This window comes from Thalassophryne amazonica, chromosome 4 (assembly GCF_902500255.1).
Source record: "Thalassophryne amazonica chromosome 4, fThaAma1.1, whole genome shotgun sequence".
NCBI lineage: Eukaryota > Metazoa > Chordata > Actinopteri > Batrachoidiformes > Batrachoididae > Thalassophryne > Thalassophryne amazonica.
This window is the reverse complement of record NC_047106.1, coordinates 38,329,181-38,352,160: the sequence shown is the minus strand read 5'-3', so window position 1 is coordinate 38,352,160 and position 22,980 is coordinate 38,329,181. Positions and strand designations below refer to the sequence as shown.

The 22,980-nt window shown below is 45.7% G+C and overlaps 1 protein-coding gene across 1 annotated transcript in view; it reads right to left on the bottom strand.

Annotated features, from left to right (window-relative positions):
* Nucleotides 1-22,980, bottom strand: part of gucy1a2 (guanylate cyclase 1, soluble, alpha 2) — a 269,867-nt gene that overhangs the window by 67,425 nt on the left and 179,462 nt on the right. Inside the window, exon 5 of the mRNA XM_034169417.1 lies at nucleotides 6,298-6,510. Within this exon, the coding sequence (XP_034025308.1) occupies nucleotides 6,298-6,510 (213 nt within the window). The remainder of the gene's footprint in view (nucleotides 1-6,297; nucleotides 6,511-22,980) is intronic.

The following is a 22,980-nucleotide window of genomic DNA, read 5'->3' as shown; positions in this document are numbered from 1 at the left end:
CCATCCAGAGTAACGATCTGGTTAGACACCATGCTTCTAAGATTTGTGGGGCCAAGTACAATAACTTCAGTTTATCTGAGTGTAAAAGCAGGAAATTAGAGGTCATCCATGTCTTTATGTCTGTAAGACAATCCTGCAGTTTAGCTAATTGGTGTGTATCCTCTGGCTTCATGGATAGATAAAGCTGGGTATCATCTGCGTAACAATGAAAATTTAAGCAATACCGTCTAATAATACTGCCTAAGGGAAGCATGTATAAAGTGAATAAAATTGGTCCTAGCACAGAACCTTGTGGAACTCCATAATTAACTTTAGTCTGTGAAGAAGATTCCCCATTTACATGAACAAATTGTAATCTATTAGACAAATATGATTCAAACCACTGCAGCGCAGTGCCTTTAATACCTATGGCATGCTCTAATCTCTGTAATAAAATTTTATGGTCAACAGTATGTGTGTCGTCGGGTGTGTCGTCGAGTGGGGAGAAACGGTTAGAGATGTGAACGGGTTGGCGGTGTACACGGGGCTTCTGTTTAGGGCTACGCTTCCTCCTCACAGTCACCCAGTCAGCCTGCTTTCCCGGCTGCTCGGGATCTGCCAGGGGGGAACTAACGGCGGCTAAGCTACCTTGGTCCGCACCGACTACAGGGGCCTGGCTAGCTGTAGAATTTTCCACGGTGCGGAGCGAGTCTCCAATTCGCCCAGCCTGGCCTCCAAAGCTACGAATAAGCTACACTTATTACAAGTACCGTTACTGCTAAAGGAGGCCGAGGAATAACTAAACATTTCACACCCCAGAGCAGAAAAGTGCGGGAGAGACAGGAGAAGCCGCCATGCTAAACGGCGTAAGAGCTAGTAGCTGCGGCTAAGCTAGTGGATTCCTAAAACACGCAAAGTGAATAATGTGTAATAATTTAGAGGTGATTCAGCAGAAGGAGTGCTTTAGTTAAGGCACGTAAAGATTACACTGGAAGAAGATTCCCCATTTACATGAACAAACTGTAATCTATTAGACAAATATGATTCAAACCACCGCAGCGCAGTGCCTTTAATACCTATGACATGCTCTAATCTCTGTAATAAAATTTTATGGTCAACAGTATCAAAAGCAGCACTGAGGTCCAACAGAACAAGCACAGAGATAAGTCCACTGTCCGAAGCCATAAGAAGATCATTTGTAACCTTCACTAATGCTGTTTCTGTACTATGATGAATTCTAAAACCTGACTGAAACTCTTCAAATAGACCATTCCTCTGCAGGTGATCAGTTAGCTGTTTTACAACTACCCTCTCAAGAATCTTTGAGAGAAAAGGAAGGTTGGAAATTGGCCTATAATTAGCTAAGATAGCTGGGTCAAGTGATGGCTTTTTAAGTAATGGTTTAATTACTGCCACCTTAAAGGCCTGTGGTACATAACCAACTAACAAAGATAGATTGATCATATTTAAGATTGAAGCATTAAATAATGGTAAGACTTCCTTGAGCAGCCTGGCAGGAATGGGGTCCAATAAACATGCCGATGGTTTGGACGAAGCAACCAATGAAAATAACTCAGACAGAACAACCGGAGAGAAAGAGTCTAACCAAATACCGGCATCACTGAAAGCAGCCAAAGATAACGATACATCTTTGGGATGGTTATGAGTAATTTTTTCTCTAATAGTCAAAATTTTGTTAGCAAAGAAAGTCATGAAGTCATTACTAGTTAAAGTTAATGGAATACTCAGCTCAATAGAGCTCTGACTCTTTGTCAGCCTAGCTACAGTGCTGAAAAGAAACCTGAGGTTATTCTTATTTTCTTCAATTAGTGATGAGTAGAAAGATGTCCTAGCTTTACGGAGGGCTTTTTTATAGAGCAACAAACTCTTTTTCCAGGCTAAGTGAAGATCTTCTAAATTAGTGAGACGCCATTTCCTCTCCAACTTACGGGTTATCTGCTTTAAGCTACGAGTTTGTGAGTTATACCACGGAGTCAGACACTTCTGATTTAAAGCTCTCTTTTTCAGAGGAGCTACAGCATCCAAAGTTGTCTTCAAAGAGGATGTAAAACTACTGACGAGATACTCTAACTCCCTTACAGAGTTTAGGTAGCTACTCTGCTCTGTGTTGGTATATGACATTAGAGAACATAACGAAGGAATCATATCCTTAAACCTAGTTACAGCGCTTTCTGAAAGACTTCTAGTGTAATGAAACTTATTCCCCACTGCAGGGTAGTCCATCAGGGTAAATGTAAATGTTATTAAAAAATGATCAGACAGAAGGGAGTTTTCAGGGAATACTGTTAAGTCTTCTATTTCCATACCATAAGTCAGAACAAGATCTAAGATATGATTAAAGTGGTGGGTGGACTCATTTACTTTTTGAGCAAAGCCGATAGAGTCTAATAATAGATTAAATGCAGTGTTGAGGCTGTCATTCTCAGCATCTGTGTGGATATTAAAATCGCCCACTATAATTATCTTATCTGAGCTAAGCACTAAGTCAGACAAAAGGTCTGAAAATTCACAGAGAAACTCACAGTAACGACCAGGTGGACGATAGATAATAACAAATAAAACTGGTTTTTGGGACTTCCAATTTGGATGGACAAGACTAAGAGACAAGCTTTCAAATGAATTAAAGCTCTGTCTAGGTTTTTGATTAATTAATAAGCTGGAATGGAAGATTGCTGCTAAACCTCCGCCCCGGCCCGTGCTACGAGCATTCTGACAGTTAGTGTGACTCGGGGGTGTTGACTCATTTAAACTAACATATTCATCCTGCTGTAACCAGGTTTCTGTTAGGCAGAATAAATCAATACGTTGATCAATTATTATATCATTTACCAACAGGGACTTAGAAGAGAGAGACCTAATGTTTAATAGACCACATTTAACTGTTTTAGTCTGTGGTGCAATTGAAGGTGCTATATTATTTTTTTTTTTGGAATTTTTATGCTTAAATAGATTTTTGCTGGTTATTGGTAGTCTGGGAGCAGGCACCGTCTCTACGAGGATGGGGCAACGAGGGGATGGCAGGGGGAGAGAAGCTGCAGAGAGGTGTATAAGACCACAGCTCTGCCTCCTGGTCCCAACGCTGGACAGTCACAGTTTGGAGGATCCAAGAAAATTGGCCAGATTTCTAGAAATGAGAGCTGCTCCATCTAAAGTGGGATGGATGCCGTCTCTCCTAACAAGACCAGGTTTTCCCCAGAAGCTTTGCCAATTATCTATGAAGCCCACCTCATTTTTTGGACACCACTCAGACAGCCAGCAATTCAAGGAGAACATGCGGCTAAACATGTCACTCCCGGTCTGATTGGGGAGGGGCCCAGAGAAAACTACAGAGTCCGACATTGTTTTTGCAAAGTTACACACCGATTTAATGTTAATTTTAGTGACCTCCGATTGGCGTAACCGAGTGTCATTACTGCCGACGTGAATTACAATCTTACCAAATTTACGCTTAGCCTTAGCCAGCAATTTCAAATGTTGCACAGTGCAAGCTTGGGGAATCCTGTCTGATCTCATCCGTCAACCTGTCCATCACCACTGCAAACAAGAAAGGACTCAGAGCTGATCCTTGGTGTAATCCCACCTCCACTTTGAATGAGTCTGTCATTCCAACTGCGCATCTCACCGCTGTCACACTATTCTTGTACATGTCCTGCACTACCCTAACATACTTCTCTGCCACTCCAGACTTCCTCATACAATACCACAACTCTTCTCTTGGCACCCTATCATAAGCTTTTTCTAAGTCCACAAACACACAATGTAACTCTTTCTGTCCTTCTCTGTACTTTTCCAACAGTATTCTCAGAGCAAACATTGCATATGTAGTGCGCTTTCTCGGCATGAAACCATAATGCTGCTCACAGATCTTCACCTGTTTTCTAATCCTAGCTTATACTACCCTTTCCCATAACTTCATGCTGTGGCTGATCAGCTTTATGCCTCTGTAGTTACTGCAGCTCTGCACATCACCCTTGTTCTTGAAAATAGGAACCAGCACACTTCGTCTCCACTCCTCAGGCATCCTCTCACTTTCCAAGATTTTATTAAACAATCTGGTTAGAAACTCTACTGCCATCTCTCCTAGACATTTCCATGCCTCCACTGGAATGTCATCTGGACCGACTGCCTTTCCACTCTTCATCCTCTTCATAGCAGCCCTCACTTCTTCCTTGCTAATCTCTTGTACTTCCTGATTTACTCTCACCACATCATCCAGCCTTTTCTCTCGCTCATTTTCTTTATTCATCAACTCTTCAAAATATTCCCTCCACCTTCTCAGCACACACTCCTCACTTGTCAGCACATTACCATGTGCATCTTTTACCACCCTAACCTGCTGCACATCCTTTCCAGCTCTGTCCCTTTGTCTGGCCAATCGGTACAAGTCCTTTTCTCCTTCCTTACTATTCAACTTCTTGTACAGCTCGCAATATGCCTTTTCCTTTGCTTTTGCCACTTCTCTTTTCGCCTTACACCGCATCTCCTTGTACTCCTGTCTACTTTCTTCATCTCTCCGACTATCCCAAAACTTTTTCGCCAACCTCTTTCTCCTTATGCTTTCCTGGACCTCTTCATTCCACCACCAAGTCTCCTTGTCTTCCTTCCACTGTCCAGATGTCATACCCAGTACTGTCCTAGCTGTCTCCCTCACCACATATGCACTGATGATATTCATCATCACCCCTTCAATTTCCAACTTCACACTCATCACCCTGTCAGACACTCGCTTAGCCTCCAACACACTTTTAACATACTCTTCCTTTAAAATGACCCCAACACCATTTCTCTTCCTGTCCTCACCATGGTTCAACAACTTGTACCCACCCATGATGCTCCTGCTCTTACTTCCCTTCCACTTGGTCTCTTGCACACACAATATGTCTACCTTTCTCATCTCCATCATATCAGCCAGCTCTCTCCCTTTACCAGTCATACTACCAACATTCAAAGTCCCCACTCTCATTTCCACCCTTCTAGTTTTCTTCTTCTCCCGCTGTTCGTGGCAACGTTTTCCTCCTCTTCTTCATCGTCTTCGCCCAGCAGTAGCCCAATTTCCACCGGCACCCTGTTGGGCAATAGCACCGGTGGCTGACGCAACCCTCCTCATTTATCTGGGCTTGGGACCGGCACTCAGAATGTACTGGCTGCACACCCCATGTGGTTGAGTTACTGACGTTGCACTGTAAGCGGCACCAATTAGGAAAAAATGGTTTGTGGGTCATGCACTACTACTCATTTGACCAAAAATAGAAATAGAATGATCCGCACCACCACAGCGCTCCCATACACAAAAAGCTTTATTTAACAAAATGGTGCATCATTCGCTGCATCACTACTACTCATTTGAGCCATTTCAAAAATATTTTTCGTTCTCTTGCCTGGACAAAAGTGCAAGATGAAACTGCAGTGCCATCAGATGCTCATAGACACCTACATGGAGTTTGGTCAGCTTCGTAAAGAGTTATCAGGTTCGATGGTCAGGAATGGTTGGACACAAATGCAAGACAATGGTTCAAAAAGGTTTAGTGAGTTATCAAGCAGAAGTCGGTACACGTTGAGGTGGTCCAAACCAAGCAGCAGTACAAAAAACATCAGGCAGAGGCAGAGCTGGGTACACAGGCAGGCGATCAAAAACGACAAGGCCAGCAGGACTAGAAAACACATGAACAGAGCTGGAAAGAGGCACAAGGTGCATCAATCTGGCGAGAGACTAGTGGAACCTGTGAACCTTAAATACACCCAGGTGATGAGCTGTAAATTAGAAACAGGTGTGCGTGGAAAGCACCAAAATGAGGGTGTGGCCAGACAGAGTGAAACGCCCACCAACAAGCACCAAGGGGAAGACAAGAGAAATAGGGACAGAGAAAACCCAAGCAGAAAAGAGGCCAGCAAGAGAAACATGCAGAGAAAAACTAACCAAGCAAAATAACTAAACAAAAAATGAAGCAAAAATCCAAACTCTGACGTCAGGGAGATGTCCCTTCCAAAAATATGGTGAATTCTTACTTTAATTGGCCTTTTTCTGCCCTCCTGGTTTCACTGAGCTTGATGATGTCCAAGTTTGATTTCCAGAGTTCATGATTGACAAGAACTGTTTTTGGTTTGTTTGAGCGGTCTATAAGTGTTCTTATGCTCCAGCTACTAAATGTAATAGTTTGCACTTATCAGCTAATATTCATTGTAAGACTACTTTGGTGGACAAATTACAAAATCTGAGTTGTGTCACATGTTCTGCAGTGTAAACCTGAGTGGACAGTCTGTTGATCAGATAACTGAATGAACTGGAAACCACCCTACCTTGATCTTATCCATCCTCTTCTTGAGGCCATCCTGGGCCTTCGCCTGCTCTCCCACTAAGATAACGTCCCGCGTGGCATCGTGGATGGGAATATCTGACAAGTGTAGACCTCGGCCCATCAGTTCCTCCAGCTTATCAACACGAGGTGAGCCCAGAAACATCACAGAGCAAGACTCAGGGACATGTATCATCTGACCCTTCAGCTCCATGATCTGGAAAAGAGAGCAATAAAATGATGAAGATGTGAATGACAGTAAAAGTCCACTACTTCATTATACTCAAACAATGGATCAAAATAAATGTTTATTGAATATCCAATATAAGTGAATAATTGTAATAGCATATCACCTTATACCAGTCTGAAAAACTCATGTACATTTCTCACAAGTATCCCCGTCTGTGATTGGTGGATGGTCTCAGGGGCAGAAACAAAGCAGTGTGTTTTTTATGCTGTGTGTCCAGCCTAAATGACACACTGTTGCATCATTGACTTGGAAAATTGTCTCGTCTTTTCCAGCCCGACATTTGTCTTTTGGACATTTATGAGGCCATTATTGTAGGAAAAGTATTTGTAAATGTGTATTTTGATCTCTTCAAGGGACCAGCCATGCTTAAAACGACAGCGATGAGCGATGCCATTGGTGCTTGCGCCCTCTGGTGGAGGCACACAGACAAGTCTCCACACACACATACAAATCGCTGCACGCATTTACAGATCTAACGCGGCAGAACTGTAGCAAAAGTCACGTGTAAGAACACATCCCGTCGAGTGGCCCGATTTTCACAGACACACCGATACGCACAGATTTTTTTTTACGCATTTGTGGATGTGTTTACACACACAGATCAAAATACGCACGCACAGATTGCTATACACATTTGTGGATCTGTTTACACACACAGATCAAAATACACATTTGCAAATACTTTTGCTGCAATAATGGCCCCATAATTATATTGCAAAAATGTACTTCTACTGCAAATAAAAACATCTCAATATGTTGTGAAAGTGTAGGTACACGGACCCACAACAGGGGGCGTTAATGAACGGACAATGGATAAGCCAAAAGTAACAATTTAATGTTGTAAATTGTGCACAACGGAATACAGACAACAATCACTTTGGAACTACAGTCAATTACACGTTGGGTGACGTGTGGGCAGGCTTGAGGATAGGAGACGCCCGTCCAGAACTGAGCTGGATCCCACACGGCCCTCACCGCCAATGGATCTGAAGAACACCGGAGCCGCCAAGTCCTGGGTCCCCAGGTGGTCACCGTCTCCAGCTGTCAGACCTGGTACTGCTGGCAGAGAACAGAAACAGCACAGGTGAGTGTGAGTACGCACACTCAGTAATCCCACAGTCTGTGTTCTTTTGGAAGGGAGCACCTCCACCTCCAGTCACACACTCGTGCAGCTCCTGTCTAACCACTTATCTGGTTGGGGTGTGAAGCGAAGCCGTCGCTGATCACACCAAACGCCAATCCCACAGATAAGGCAACACCCCAGGAAAACGGCTGCAAAGAAGTTCAGATTATTACTCAATGTTTTAAGTCAGCAGAGAAAATTACCTCCAAGATGATTTCTCGGCGGGGAGGTGGAGTTGCAGTCCGGCTTTTAAGGTGGTGGTGATGTGGATGAGTGACAGCTGGTGCTGATGACAAGTGACAGCTGTCACTCCCGGTTGCTATGACGCCCTCTCGTGCTTGAAGCCCGCACTTCAAGCAGGGCGCCATCTGGTGGTGGTGGGCCAGCAATACCTCCTCTTCAGCGGCCCACACAACATCAATATATTACAATTACAATTTTGTTTATCGTGAATATAACACTGAAATGTGATAATATCATGTCATAACTCAATAAGGGCTCAATTTACGGATCTCCGACCAGTGAACAAAGTGCAGGCAGCTGGGTCTGAAATTTGCAGAATGTACACATTCAAACTGGAAAAATAAGAAGAGCGAGCCAACAGCTGCTGCAAACAATTTTGCTGTAGTTTTATGGTCTGCACTTAATCAATTCAATCAATCAATCAATTTTATTTAAATAGCACCAAATCACAACAAACAGTTGCCCCAAGGCGCTTTATATTGTAAGGCAAGGCCATACAATAATTACGTAAAAACCCCAACGGTCAAAACGACCCCCTGTGAGCAAGCACTTGGCGACAGTGGGAAGGAAAAACTCCCTTTTAACAGGAAGAAACCTCCAGCAGAACCAGGCTCAGGGAGGGGCAGTCTTCTGCTGGGACTGGTTGGGGCTGAGGGAGAGAACCAGGAAAAAGACATGCTGTGGAGGGGAGCAGAGATCAATCACTAATGATTAAATGCAGAGTGGTGCATACAGAGCAAAAGGAGAAAGAAACACTCAGTGCATCATGGGAACCCCCCAGCAGTCTACTTCTATAGCAGCATAACTAAGGGATGGTTCTGGGTCACCTGATCCAGCCCTAACTATAAGCTTTAGCAAAAAGGAAAGTTTTAAGCCTAATCTTAAAAGTAGAGAGGGTGTCTGTCTCCCTGATCTGAATTGGGAGCTGGTTCCACAGGAGAGGAGCCTGAAAGCTGAAGGCTCTGCCTCCCATTCTACTCTTACAAACCCTAGGAACTACAAGTAAGCCTGCAGTCTGAGAGCGAAGCGCTCTATTGGGGTGATATGGTACTATGAGGTCCCTAAGATAAGATGTGACCTGATTATTCAAAACCTTATAAGTAAGAAGAAGAATTTTAAATTCTATTCTAGAATTAACAGGAAGCCAATGAAGAGAGGCCAATATGGGTGAGATATGCTCTCTCCTTCTAGTCCCCGTTAGTACTCTAGCTGCAGCATTTTGAATTAACTGAAGGCTTTTCAGGGAACTTTTAGGACAACCTGATAATAATGAATTACAATAGTCCAGCCTCGAGGAAATAAATGCATGAATTAGTTTTTCAGCATCACTCTGAGACAAGACCTTTCTCATTTTAGAGATATTGCGTAAATGCAAAAAAGCAGTCCTACATATTTGTTTAATATGCGCTTTGAATGACATATCCTGATCAAAAATGACTCCAAGATTTCTCACAGTATTACTAGAGGTCAGGGTAATGCCATCCAGAGTAAGGATCTGGTTAGACACCATGTTTCTAAGATTTGTGGGGCCAAGTACAATAACTTCAGTTTTATCTGAGTTTAAAAGCAGGAAATTAGAGGTCATCCATGTCTTTATGTCTGTAAGACAATCCTGCAGTTTAGCTAATTGGTGTGTGTCCTCTGGCTTCATGGATAGATAAAGCTGGGTATCATCTGCGTAACAATGAAAATTTAAGTAATACCGTCTAATAATACTGCCTAAGGGAAGCATGTATATAGTGAATAAAATTGGTCCTACCACAGAACCTTGTGGAACTCCATAATTAACCTTAGTCTGTGAAGAAGATTCCCCATTTACATGAACAAATTGTAATCTATTAGATAAATATGATTCAAACCACCGCAGCGCAGTGCCTTTAATACCTATGGCATGCTCTAATCTCTGTAATAAAATTTTATGGTCAACAGTATCAAAACCAGCACTGAGGTCTAACAGGACAAGCACAGAGATGAGTCCATAAGAAGGCCATAAGAAGATCATTTGTAACCTTCACTAATGCTGTTTCTGTACTATGATGAATTCTGATACCTGACTGAAACTCTTCAAATAGACCATTCCTCTGCAGATGATCAGTTAGCTGTTTTACAACTACCCTTTCAAGAATTTTTGAGAGAAAAGGAAGGTTGGAGATTGGCCTATAATTAGCTAAGATAGCTGGGTCAAGTGATGGCCTTTTAAGTAATGGTTTAATTACTGCCACCTTAAAAGCCTGTGGTACATAGCCAACTAATAAAGATAGATTGATCATATTTAAGATCGAAGCATTAAATAATGGTAGGGCTTCCTTGAGCAGCCTGGTAGGAATGGGGTCTAATAGACATGTTGATGGTTTGGATGAAGTAACTAATGAAAATAACTCAGACAGAACAATCGGAGAGAAAGCGTCTAACCAAATACCGGCATCACTGAAAGCAGCCAAAGATAATGATACGTCTTTGGGATGGTTATGAGTCATTTTTTCTCTAATAGTTAAAATTTTATTAGCAAAGAATCAATCAATCAATGAATCAATTTTTTTATATAGCGCCAAATCACAACAAACAGTTGCCCCAAGGCGCTTTATATTGTAAGGCAAGGCCATACAATAATTATGTAAAACCCCAACGGTCAAAACGACCCCCTGTGAGCAAGCACTTGGCTACAGTGGGAAGGAAAAACTCCCTTTTAACAGGAAGAAACCTCCAGCAGAACCAGGCTCAGGGAGGGGCAGTCTTCTGCTGGGACTGGTTGGGGCTGAGGGAGAGAACCAGGAAAAAGACATGCTGTGGAGGGGAGCAGAGATCGATCACTAATGATTAAATGCAGAGTGGTGCATACAGAGCAAAAAGAGAAAGAAACAGTGCATCATGGGAACCCCCCAGCAGTCTACGTCTATAGCAGCATAACTAAGGGATGGTTCAGGGTCACCTGATCCAGCCCTAACTATAAGCTTTAGCAAAAAGGAAAGTTTTAAGCCTAATCTTAAAAGTAGAGAGGGTGTCTGTCTCCCTGATCTGAATTGGGAGCTGGTTCCACAGGAGAGGAGCCTGAAAGCTGAAGGCTCTGCCTCCCATTCTACTCTTACAAACCCTAGGAACTACAAGTAAGCCTGCAGTCTGAGAGCGAAGCGCTCTATTGGGGTGATATGGTACTACGAGGTCCCTAAGATAAGATGGGACCTGATTATTCAAAACCTTATAAGTAAGAAGAAGAATTTTAAATTCTATTCTAGAATTAACAGGAAGCCAATGAAGAGAGGCCAATATGGGTGAGATATGCTCTCTCCTTCTAGTCCCCGTTAGTACTCTAGCTGCAGCATTTTGAATTAACTGAAGGCTTTTCAGGGAACTTTTAGGACAACCTGATAATAATGAATTACAATAGTCCAGCCTAGAGGAAATAAATGCATGAATTAGTTTTTCAGCATCACTCTGAGACAAGACCTTTCTAATTTTAGAGATATTGCGTAAATGCAAAAAAGCAGTCCTACATATTTGTTTAATATGCGCTTTGAATGACATATCCTGATCAAAAATGACTCCAAGATTTCTCACAGTATTACTAGAGGTCAGGGTAATGCCATCCAGAGTAAGGATCTGGTTAGACACCATGTTTCTAAGATTTGTGGGGCCAAGTACAATAACTTCAGTTTTATCTGAGTTTAAAAGCAGGAAATTAGAGGTCATCCATGTCTTTATGTCTGTAAGACAATCCTGCAGTTTAGCTAATTGGTGTGTGTCCTCTGGCTTCATGGATAGATAAAGCTGGGTATCATCTGCGTAACAATGAAAATTTAAGCAATACCGTCTAATAATACTGCCTAAGGGAAGCATGTATAAAGTGAATAAAATTGGTCCTACCACAGAACCTTGTGGAACTCCATAATTAACCTTAGTCTGTGAAGAAGATTCCCCATTTACATGAACAAATTGTAATCTATTAGACAAATATGATTCAAACCACCGCAGCGCAGTGCCTTTAATACCTATGGCATGCTCTAATCTCTGTAATAAAATTTTATGGTCAACAGTATCAAAAGCAGCACTGAGGTCTAACAGAACAAGCACAGAGATGAGTCCACTGTCTGAGGCCATAAGAAGATCATTTGTAACCTTCACTAATGCTGTTTCTGTACTATGATGAATTCTAAAACCTGACTGAAACTCTTCAAATAGACCATTCCTCTGCAGATGATCAGTTAGCTGTTTTACAACTACCCTTTCAAGAATTTTTGAGAGAAAAGGAAGGTTGGAGATTGGTCTATAATTAGCTAAGATAGCTGGGTCAAGTGATGGCTTTTTAAGTAATGGTTTAATTACTGCCACCTTAAAAGCCTGTGGTACATAGCCAACTAACAAAGATAGATTGATCACATTTAAGATCGAAGCATTAAATAATGGTAGGGCTTCCTTGAGCAGCCTGGTAGGAATGGGGTCTAATAGACATGTTGATGGTTTGGATGAAGTAACTAATGAAAATAACTCAGACAGAACAATCTGAAAGAAAGAGTCTAACCAAATACCGGCATCACTGAAAGCAGCCAAAGATAACGATACGTCTTTGGGATGGTTATGAGTAATTTTTTCTCTAATAGTTAAACTTTTGTTAGCAAAGAAATTCATGAAGTCATTACTAGTTAAAGTTAATGGAATACTCAGCTCAATAGAGCTCTGACTCTTTGTCAGCCTGGCTACAGTGCTGAAAAGAAACCTGGGGTTGTTCTTATTTTCTTCAATTAGTGATGAGTAGAAAGATGTCCTAGCTTTATGGAGGGCTTTTTTATAGAGCAACAGACTCTTTTTCCAGGCTAAATGAAGATCTTCTAAATTAGTGAGACGCCATTTCCTCTCCAACTTACGGGTTATCTGCTTTAAGCTGCGAGTTTGTGAGTTATACCACGGAGTCAGGCACTTCTGATTTAAAGCTCTCTTTTTCAGAGGAGCTACAGCATCCAAAGTTGTCTTCAATGACGATGTAAAACTATTGACGAGATACTCTATCTCACTTACAGAGTTTAGGTAGCTACTCTGCACTGTGTTGGTATATGGCATTAAAGAACATAAAGAAGGAATCATATCCTTAAACCTAGTTACAGCGCTTTCTGAAAGACTTCTAGTGTAATGAAACTTATTCCCCACTGCTGGGTAGTCCATCAGAGTAAATGTAAATGTTATTAAGAAATGATCAGACAGAAGGGAGTTTTCAGGGAATACTGTTAAGTCTTCAATTTCCATACCATAAGTCAGAACAAGCTCTAAGATATGATTAAAGTGGTGGGTGGACTCATTTACATTTTGAGCAAAGCCAATAGAGTCTAATAATAGATTAAATGCAGTGTTGAGGCTGTCATTCTCAGCATCTGTGTGGATGTTAAAATCACCCACTATAATTATCTTATCTGAGCTAAGCACTAAGTCAGACAAAAGGTCTGAAAATTCACAGAGAAACTCACAGTAACGACCAGGTGGACGATAGATAATAACAAATAAAACTGGTTTTTGGGACTTCCAATTTGGATGGACAAGACTAAGAGTCAAGCTTTCAAATGAATTAAAGCTCTGTCTGGGTTTTTGATTAATTAATAAGCTGGAATAAAAGATTGCTGCTAATCCTCCGCCTCGGCCCGTGCTACGAGCATTCTGACAGTTAGTGTGACTCGGGGGTGTTGACTCATTTAAACTAACATATTCATCCTGCTGTAACCAGGTTTCTGTAAGGCAGAATAAATCAATATGTTGATCAATTATTATATCATTTACCAACAGGGACTTAGAAGAGAGAGACCTAATGTTTAATAGACCACATTTAACTGTTTTAGTCTGTGGTGCAGTTGAAGGTGCTATATTATTTTTTCTTTTTGAATTTTTATGCTTAAATAGATTTTTACTGGTTATTGGTGGTCTGGGAGCAGGCACCGTCTCTACGGGGATGGGGTAATGAGGGGATGGCAGGGGGAGAGAAGCTGCAGAGAGGTGTGTAAGACTACAACTCTGCTTCCTGGTCCCAACCCTGGATAGTCACGGTTTGGAGGATTTAAGAAAATTGGCCAGATTTCTAGAAATGAGAGCTGCTCCATCCAAAGTGGGATGGATGCCGTCTCACTTTGGACACCACTCAGACAGCCAGCAATTCAAGGAGAACATGCGGCTAAACATGTCACTCCCGGTCCGATTGGGGAGGGGCCCAGAGAAAACTACAGAGTCCGACATTGTTTTTGCAAAGTTACACACCGATTCAATGTTAATTTTAGTGACCTCCGATTGGCGTAACCGGGTGTCATTACTGCCGACGTGAATTACAATCTTACCAAATTTACGCTTAGCCTTAGCCAGCAGTTTCAAATTACCTTCAATGTCGCCTGCTCTGGCCCCCAGAAGACAACTGACTATGGTTGCTGGTGTCGCTAACTTCACATTTCTCAAAACAGAGTCGCAAATAACTTACAGGCAGTTAGCAAAATGCATAAAGCTACAAAGCATATTTTCCTGAATGTACTCCACAATATAAGTATTTTAATGTCAAAGTGAAGAGCGTCAGTGTAAAATGTATGGTTTGTAACATAGTTTTCAGAATATGTATTTGCTTTGATAGTTGTGCTGACATATCAGACAGATGTCAAAAAAAATTGTCCAAATATTTTAAGCACCTTCTTCATATATAAAGACACCCTCATTGACAAATGATTAGTGGGTGCTGGATGAAGATGGAAAATTAGGATCAGTATGGTTTTGGCACTTCGCAGATGATGCTGTGATCTATGTGGAAGCAGTGGAGATCCTGATTGCAGCAATTGAGAAGCTAAATGAGGAAGTAGAGCGTCTGGGTTTGCGAACTGAGATCCAAACTTTCAATGATTTCTTTGACTCTGCTGTCATAAGTGTAGCGCCAAATCACAACAAACATTTGCCCCAAGGCTCTTTATATTGTAAGGCAAAAGCCATACAATAATTACAGAAAAACCCCAACGGTCAAAGCGACCCCCTATGAGCAAGCACTTGGCGACAGTGGGAAGGAAAAGCATTGTCTTCTTATGAGCATTGTCTTCTTTATAATTTGCAGTTAGTTGTTTAATTGGTATCCCAGTGCAAAGTGTATAAATATAATTATATATTTATTGTTATTTGCATTAATTATTAAGATCCTACTGTCAGCTTGTACATGTTCAATAAAGCCCCTCAATCAATCAATCATAAGCAATATTTACATTTTAACTGCGTCTGCAGGAGGGTGTGCATGTGTGCATAGATGAGCTTTTGACAAAAGCAGACATTAGGTTTGAGTTAGCAGAAGTTAGCATGCACGCTGACGTCCAAGAAATGTCTTGTAAATCACTCCAGAGGTGTTACCAGGTTACAAAAACAGCATTCCGAGTTTTAGAAGTGTTTATTTCTCAGTAGCCTTTACATAATATATGGCAAAGAGGTTGTATTTACACACAAAACAAAACAGAGTTTGCAGCAAGCTAGACCAGCCTGTGACGTCACTATGTTAACATCCATGAAATGTCTTGTAAATCACTCCAGAGGAGTTATCAAGTTCCAAAGCCAGTGTTTTCAGTTTTAAAAGTGTTTATTTCTTGCTAGCTTTTACATAATATATGACAAAGAGGTTATATTTACACACAAATGAAACTGAGTTTGCAGCTAGCACATGACTGGCTGGCACCCCCACTCCTCAAAAAAAGGGAACACAATGAAATAGAATGTGACTTGTTAACCTCTTAAAATGCCTCTTAAAACAGGTCAAGCTTAGTTGTCTTTGAACTTCTCCAAGGTCTGTGTCCCAGGAATGTTCCTTGTGAATTTGAAGATTCTGGCAGTAATAGGACTGGACTTATGCTAAGCAAAGACAGATGGATGGACGGACACAAAGAGTTTGCAGTATCCAATGGCCATATTTGATGGCCTCGGGTAAAAATGTCTAATTTGTAGACATACACTTGTTACAGCAGTGACATTCATGTTTCTGGGTCCTCGGCCACTGAGACAGAGAGATACCTGGGAAAAATGTATGGAGTTATGAAGTCACTAGATAGAGGTATTTAGTGAAGTGATAAAAGAAAGAAGATCCAAGTCTTGGGGTCCTGGTGCTTCCGTCTTACTGTATGTTTGTGAGACTTGGTCGCTAACCAGCAGTGATGCTGGCAACGCGTTGCTTAGGGCCTTATCCCACTGGTGTTTAGGAGGATTTGCGTATGGATTGTGCACAAAATTGGCTCATATTCACTTAACATCCGCAAAATGCGTGAAACATGCTTGTATGAGCCGGCCGACACACGTCCACAGTTATCTGCAGAGGCATGTTTTTCCTTTACCAGGATTTTTGAGCTGCACAAAATTTTGGCTGTGGATGACATCCGCCTTACATACTCCATACATACACAATGAATACTCAATCTATGCGCTGTGTATTCGCCGTCATCTGCTGATATCCGCAACTGACAGGGATTTGCAGCTTGGCAGCGGACTGGGACAGTGTGTAAGACGGATATTTTGAGTGCCCATCATGTCCACATCACAGACTAAAATAAGTTGTAGCGACTGTATACAGACTGGCCACGAATAACGTGTTTTAATTACGTCTGCAAATCAGATGCACTGTGTTCACAGCTGGACACCATTCTTTGTTCTACCGGATGCCACGCGCTCTGCGCTGGATGCTGTGTTGTGTGGGCCGCCTGAAGAGGAGGTACTGCTGGCTCACCACCAGAGGGCGCCCTGCCTGTTGTCGAGTTTCAGGCACCAGAGGGCGTAGTCGCCTCACAGGAGCCCCAGGAGCTGACAGCTGTCAGAAATCAGCCATCATCATCATTCCCCATAAAAGCTTGGAAGAGACACCACTACTCTGCCGAGTTATCAGCTTACCACACAGGTAACCTACTCAGCCGCTTTGTGCCGTTCGCACAGTTATTGCTACTGATTTTTGCAGTCGTAACCTTTGGTATACTCGCAGCTTGGAGCTGGGTTTGTGGAAATTGGAAGGAATTGGCGTTTCCACTCCTCACTTTCCTTATCGCTAACTATGCTGTTTCTACTGCACGTTCTCAGTGTTCCTGTTTTCTGGGAGTGGTGGATTTTTTCCCTCAGGAAGGAACTGTGATTTTGCTGTTGCTGGGTGTACACACACCCACCGTAACCTGTTTTTCCTGCCAGCAGTACCAAATCTGACAGCTGGGAGCAGTGGCCACCTGGGGACTCGGGATTTGGCGGCTCCAGTGTGTTGCAGGTCTCCGTTGGCGGTGGAACCTTGTGGGTCCCGGCTCTTCTCTGGATCAGGCGTCTCCTATCCTCGGGCCTGCCCACACGTCATCTTTCTTGTGGAACTTTTGATTGACAGACTAAAGCAGTATTTGACCTGTAGTGCACATTTGCAATATTAAATTGTATTTATTGGCATCTCTATTGTCCGTTCATTTATGCCCCCTGTGTGGTCCGTGTCTTACACTTTCCCAACATGCTGCCTTTATAAAATAATTATTTTGTGGCACATTAATCATTTTATTCTGCAAATTGCCTGTTGAAAATGGCTCTAATCTCCTCCTGTGTTGTGTGGGCGGCTGAAGAGGAGGTACTGCTGGCCCACCACCACCAGATGGCGCCCTGCTTGGAGTGCGGGCTCCAAGCACGAGAGGGCGTCAGAGCCACTGGGAGTGACAGCTGTCACTTATCAGCACCAGCTGTCACTCATCACCATCACTACAAAGGCCGGACTGCAACTCCACCTCCTCGCCAAGAAATCAGCTACCAAACAAGGTAATTTTCTCTGCGGTGATTATTACTGTGACTTACAGTGGTCTGTGTGCAGCCGTGTTCCTGCGAGGTCTATTTAAGGCTGGATTGGCGGACAGTGAGAGGACGACGGACTTCGTCTCTCACTCCATCCAGGAAGGAGACCAACAGGAGCTGCACGGGTGATATTGTATCTGGAGGTGGAGGTTCTCCCTCCCGGAGGAACTACTCAGGGAACAATTACTGGGTGTGTCTTCACACACCCACGATTAACTGTCTGTTTCTGCCAGCAGTACCTGGTCTGACAGCTGGAGACGGTGGCCACCTGGGACCCAGGACTTGGCGGCTCCGGTGTTCTTCAGATCCGTTGGCAGTGGAAGCCGTGTGGGATCCGGCTCTTCTCTGGACAGACGTCTTCTATCCTCGACCCTGCCCACACGTCACCTTGTGTATGATTGACTGAACTCTTCAACTGCAATTGTCTGTATTCCGTTGTGCAATTCACAACATTAAATTGTTACTTTTTGGCTCATTCATTGTCCGTTCATTACCGCCCCCTGTTGTGGGTCCGTGTCACTACACCTTCCCAACAGGATTTCTCGGCCAGCGTCATGGATCCCGAGGGACGTCAACCATCGCTTGAACAGCCAATGGAAGAGCGAGGTGAACAGGCATCAGCAGGAGGCATGTTAGGTGAGCTGCAGCAAATCTTAACCGCTTTCACTGCTCGGTTGGACTTAGTCACTGAGCAGAATGTTATTCTCAATCGGAGGATGGAGGCTCTCACCGCCCGGGTGGAAGCGCAAGCTCAGGGCGCTGCTGCAGCACCTCCTCCTGCTGACCGGAGGCCTGAATCAGACATTCCGCTGGTCGTTCAACGACCCCCCCCCCCCCCCCACCATCCCCTGAAGCTTACATAAGCCCTCCAGAGCCATACGGAGGCTGTGTTGAGACGTGCGCAGACTTCTTAATGCAGTGCTCGCTCGTCTTACGTAATAAATCTGCTTCGAGGAGAGGCACGCGCCTGGGCTATGGCGCTCTGGGAGCAGAATTCACGGCTCCTAACAACGTATACTGGGTTTGTGAGGGAGTTCAAACAGGTTTTTGACCACCCCCATAGAGGCGAATCTGCTTCTAACTTGCTGCTGTCAATCAGACAGGGGCGTCGGAGTGCAGTGGAGTACGCAGTCGACTTCCGCATCGCGGCAGCGAGGTCCGGCTGGAACAACGTTGCGCTCCGCGTCGCCTTCGTAAATGGACTGTCTCCGGTCCTGAAGGAGCATTTACTGGCTAAGGACGAACCGCGGGATTTCGATGGGCTTGTTGATCTGGTTATACGATTAGATAACCGATTAGAGGAACACCATCGGGAGCAGGGCGGGGGGTGTGGCCGGGCACGAACCGTCCCTCTTCCTTCCGGGTCCGAAAGGGTACCGCCTTCCCCACGCTCCACAGCCCGTGACTCCCATGTGGCGACAGCTCCCCCTGCTGATGAAGCTGTGGACACGAGCAGGTCCAAAGTTAAATCAAATAACAGACAACGGAGGCTGGCCCACGGGGAGTGTTTTTTCTGTGGCTCGAGTGAGCACCTACAGAGGAACTGCCCCAAGTGGTTAAACGACAATGCCCGCCCTTAGAATCTGGGCTAAGGGTGGGCCATAACACGCACGCGGGGAAACCCCGCAAATCCGCACGCATCCCAGTTACGATCCTGAGTGGAGATCTGACCCTTCACGCCCCAGCACTGGTAGACACAGGGTCGGAAGGGAATCTGCTGGACAGCAGATGGGCAAGGGAAGTCGGGCTCCCTCTAGTGGCTCTACCTTCACCATTGAAGGTACGGGCACTAGATGGCACCCTTCTTCCATTAATCACACACCAGACACAGCCAGTGACATTGGTGGTGTCTGGTAATCACAGGGAGGAGATTGTGTTTTATGTAACACCTTCTACCTCCTGTGTGATTTTGGGTTATCCTTGGATGATAAAGCACAATCCCCGCCTGGTGTGACAGCTAGTGAGGAGGTTAAAGTCCCCCCCAATCTGACGGCGGTGCCATGTGAGTACCACGATCTTGCTGACGTTTTCAGCAAAGATTTGGCACTCACCCTTCCCCCGCACCATCCGTATGAGTACCCGTCCAGCAGGCTGTACAACCTCTCACGTCCGGAACGCGAATCAATGGAGACCTACATCCGGGACTCGTTAGCAGCCGGGCTGATCCAGAACTCCACCTCCCCGATGGGTGCTGGTTTCTTTTTTGTGGGCAAGAAAGACGGCGGACTCCGTCCATGCATTGATTACAGGGGGCTGAACGAGATCACGGTTCGCAACCGATACCCTCTGCCCCTGTTAGATTCGGTGTTCACGCCCCTGCATGGAGCCCAAATTTTCACAAAACTGGATCTTAGGAATGCGTACCACCTGGTTCGGATCCGGAAGGGAGACGAATGGAACACGGCATTTAACACCCCATTAGGTCATTTTGAGTACCTGGTCATGCCGTTCGGCCTCACTAACGCCCCCGCAACGTTCCAAGCTTTGGTAAATGATGTCTTGCGGGACTTCCTGTATCGGTTTGTCTTCGTATATCTAGACGATATACTCATCTTTTCCCCGGATCCTGAGACTCATGTTACGCATGTACGCCAGGTCCTGCAGCGGTTGTTGGAGAACCGGCTGTTTGTGAAGGGCGAGAAGTGCGAGTTCCACCGTACTTCTTTGTCCTTCCTGGGGTTTATTATCTCCTCTAACTCCGTCGCCCCTGAGCCTGCCAAGGTTGTGGCGGGGAGAGATTGGCCCCAACCAACAAACCGTAGGAAACTACAGCAGTTCCTCGGTTTTGCTAATTTTTACTGGAGGTTCATCAAAGGCTACAGTCAGGTAGTTAGCCCCCAGACAGCCCTGACCTCCACAAAAGTCCCCTTCACCTGGTCGGATCAGTGCGAAGCCGCATTTAGGGAGTTGAAACGCCGGTTTTCGACTGCGCCAGTTCTGGTGCAGCCCGATCAAAAACGCCAGTTTATAGTCAAAGTGGATGCCTCTGACTAAGGGATAGGAGCCGTGCTATCCCAGAGTGGGGAGTCTGACAAGGTTCTCCACCCATGTGCCTACTTTTCCCGCAGGTTGACCCCGGCTGAAAGGAACTATGACGTCGGCAATCGGGAACTTCTTGCAGTGAAGGAGGCTCTGGAGGAGTGGAGACACCTGTTGGAGGGAGCTTCGGTACCATTCACGGTTTTCACGGATCATCGGAACCTGGAGTACATCCGGACCGCCAAGCGTGTGAATCCTAGGCAAGCCCACTGGTCACTGTTCTTCGGGCGTTTTGACTTTCAGATCACAGACCACCCCGGGACGAAGAACCAACGGTCTGACGCCCTGTCCCGGGTGCACGAGGAGGAAGTCAGGACCGAGCTGTCAGACCCAACGGAAACCATCATCCCTGAGTCCACTGTTGTGGCCACCCTTACCTGGGATGTGGAGAAGACCGTCCAGGAGGCCCTGACACGGAACCTGGACCCGGGGACTGGACCCAAGAACAAGATGTACATCCCACCAGAAGCCAGGGCTGCAGTCCTTGACTTCTGTCATGGTTCTAAACTCTCCTGCCACCCAGGGGTGCAAAGAACCGTGGCAGTGGTCCGGCAGCGCTTCTGGTGGGCGTCTCTGGAAGCTGACGTCCGGGAGTACATCCAGGCCTGCACCACCTGCGCCAGGGGCAAAGCTGACCATCACAGGACCCAAGGCCTACTCCAGCCTCTGCCCGTGCCTCATCGCCCCTGGTCTCACATTGGCCTGGACTTTGTCACGGGCCTCCCGCTGTCCCAGGGCTTGACTACCATCCTCACGATAGTGGACCAGTTCTCCAAGGCGGCCCACTTCGTGGCCCTCCCGAAGCTCCCGATGGCCCAGGAGACTGCAGACCTCCTGCTTCACCACGTTGTGCGTCTGCATGGGATTCCATCGGACATTGTCTCAGACCGTGGTCCTCAGTTCTCCTCCCAGGTCTGGAGGAGTTTCTGCAGGGAACTGGGGGCCACCGTAAGTCTCTCGTCCGGGTACCACCCCCAGACGAATGGACAGGCAGAGCGGGCGAACCAGGAATTGGAGCAGGCCCTCCGCTGCGTGACCTCCGCGTACCCGACGGCCTGGAGTGACCATCTGGCCTGGATCGAGTACGCTCATAATAGCCAAGTTTCATCTGCCACCGGCCTCTCCCCATTTGAAGTATGTTTGGGGTACCAGCCCCCGTTGTTTACGCTTGTGGAGGGAGAGGTCGGGGTGCCCTCGGTCCAGGCCCATCTGAGGAAGTGCCGTCGGGTGTGGCGTACCGCCCACTCTGCCCTGCTCAGAGCCCAGACGAGGGCTAAGGCCCATGCAGACCGCCGGCGTTCCCCGGCCCCTGCATACCAGCCCGGACAGGAGGTTTGGCTATCCACAAAGGACATCCCCCTGCAGGTGGAATCCCAGAAACTCAAGGACAGGTACATAGCACCATTCACCATACTCAAAGTCCTCAGTCCAGCCGCAGTGAAGCTGAAGCTACCAGCTTCACTGCGGATACACCCCATTTTTCATGTGTCCAGACTCAAGCCCTGCCATACCTCTCCACTGTGTGCCCCTGGACCGGCGCCGCCTCCTGCCCGGATCATCGACAGGGAGCCCGCGTGGACAGTACGCCGGCTCCTGGACGACCGTCGAAAGGGTCGGGGTTTCCAGTATCTGGTGGACTGGGAGGGTTATGGACCCGAAGAGCGCTCCTGGGTGAAGAGGAGCTTCATCCTGGACCCGGCCCTCCTGGCTGACTTCTACACCCGTCACCCGGACAGCCTGGTCGGGCGCCAGGAGGCGCCCGTTGAGGGGGGGGTCCTGTTGTGTGGGCGGCTGAAGAGGAGGTACTGCTGGCCCACCACCACCAGATGGCGCCCTGCTTGGAGTGCGGGCTCCAAGCACGAGAGGGCGTCGGAGCCGCTGGGAGTGACAGCTGTCACTTATCAGCACCAGCTGTCACTCATCACCATCACTACAAAGGCCGGACTGCAACTCCACCTCCTCGCCGAGAAATCAGCTACAGAACAAGGTAATTTTCTCTGCGGTGATTATTATTGTGACTTACAGTGGTCTGTGTGCAGCCGTGTTCCTGCGAGGTCTAATTAAGGCTGGATTGGCGGACAGTGAGAGGACGACAGACTTCGTCTCTCACTCCATCCAGGAAGGAGACGAACAGGAGCTGCATGGGTGATATTGTATCTGGAGGTGGAGGTTCTCCCTCCCGGAGGAACTACTCAGGGAACGATTACTGGGTGTGTCTTCACACACCCACGATTAACTGTGTCTGT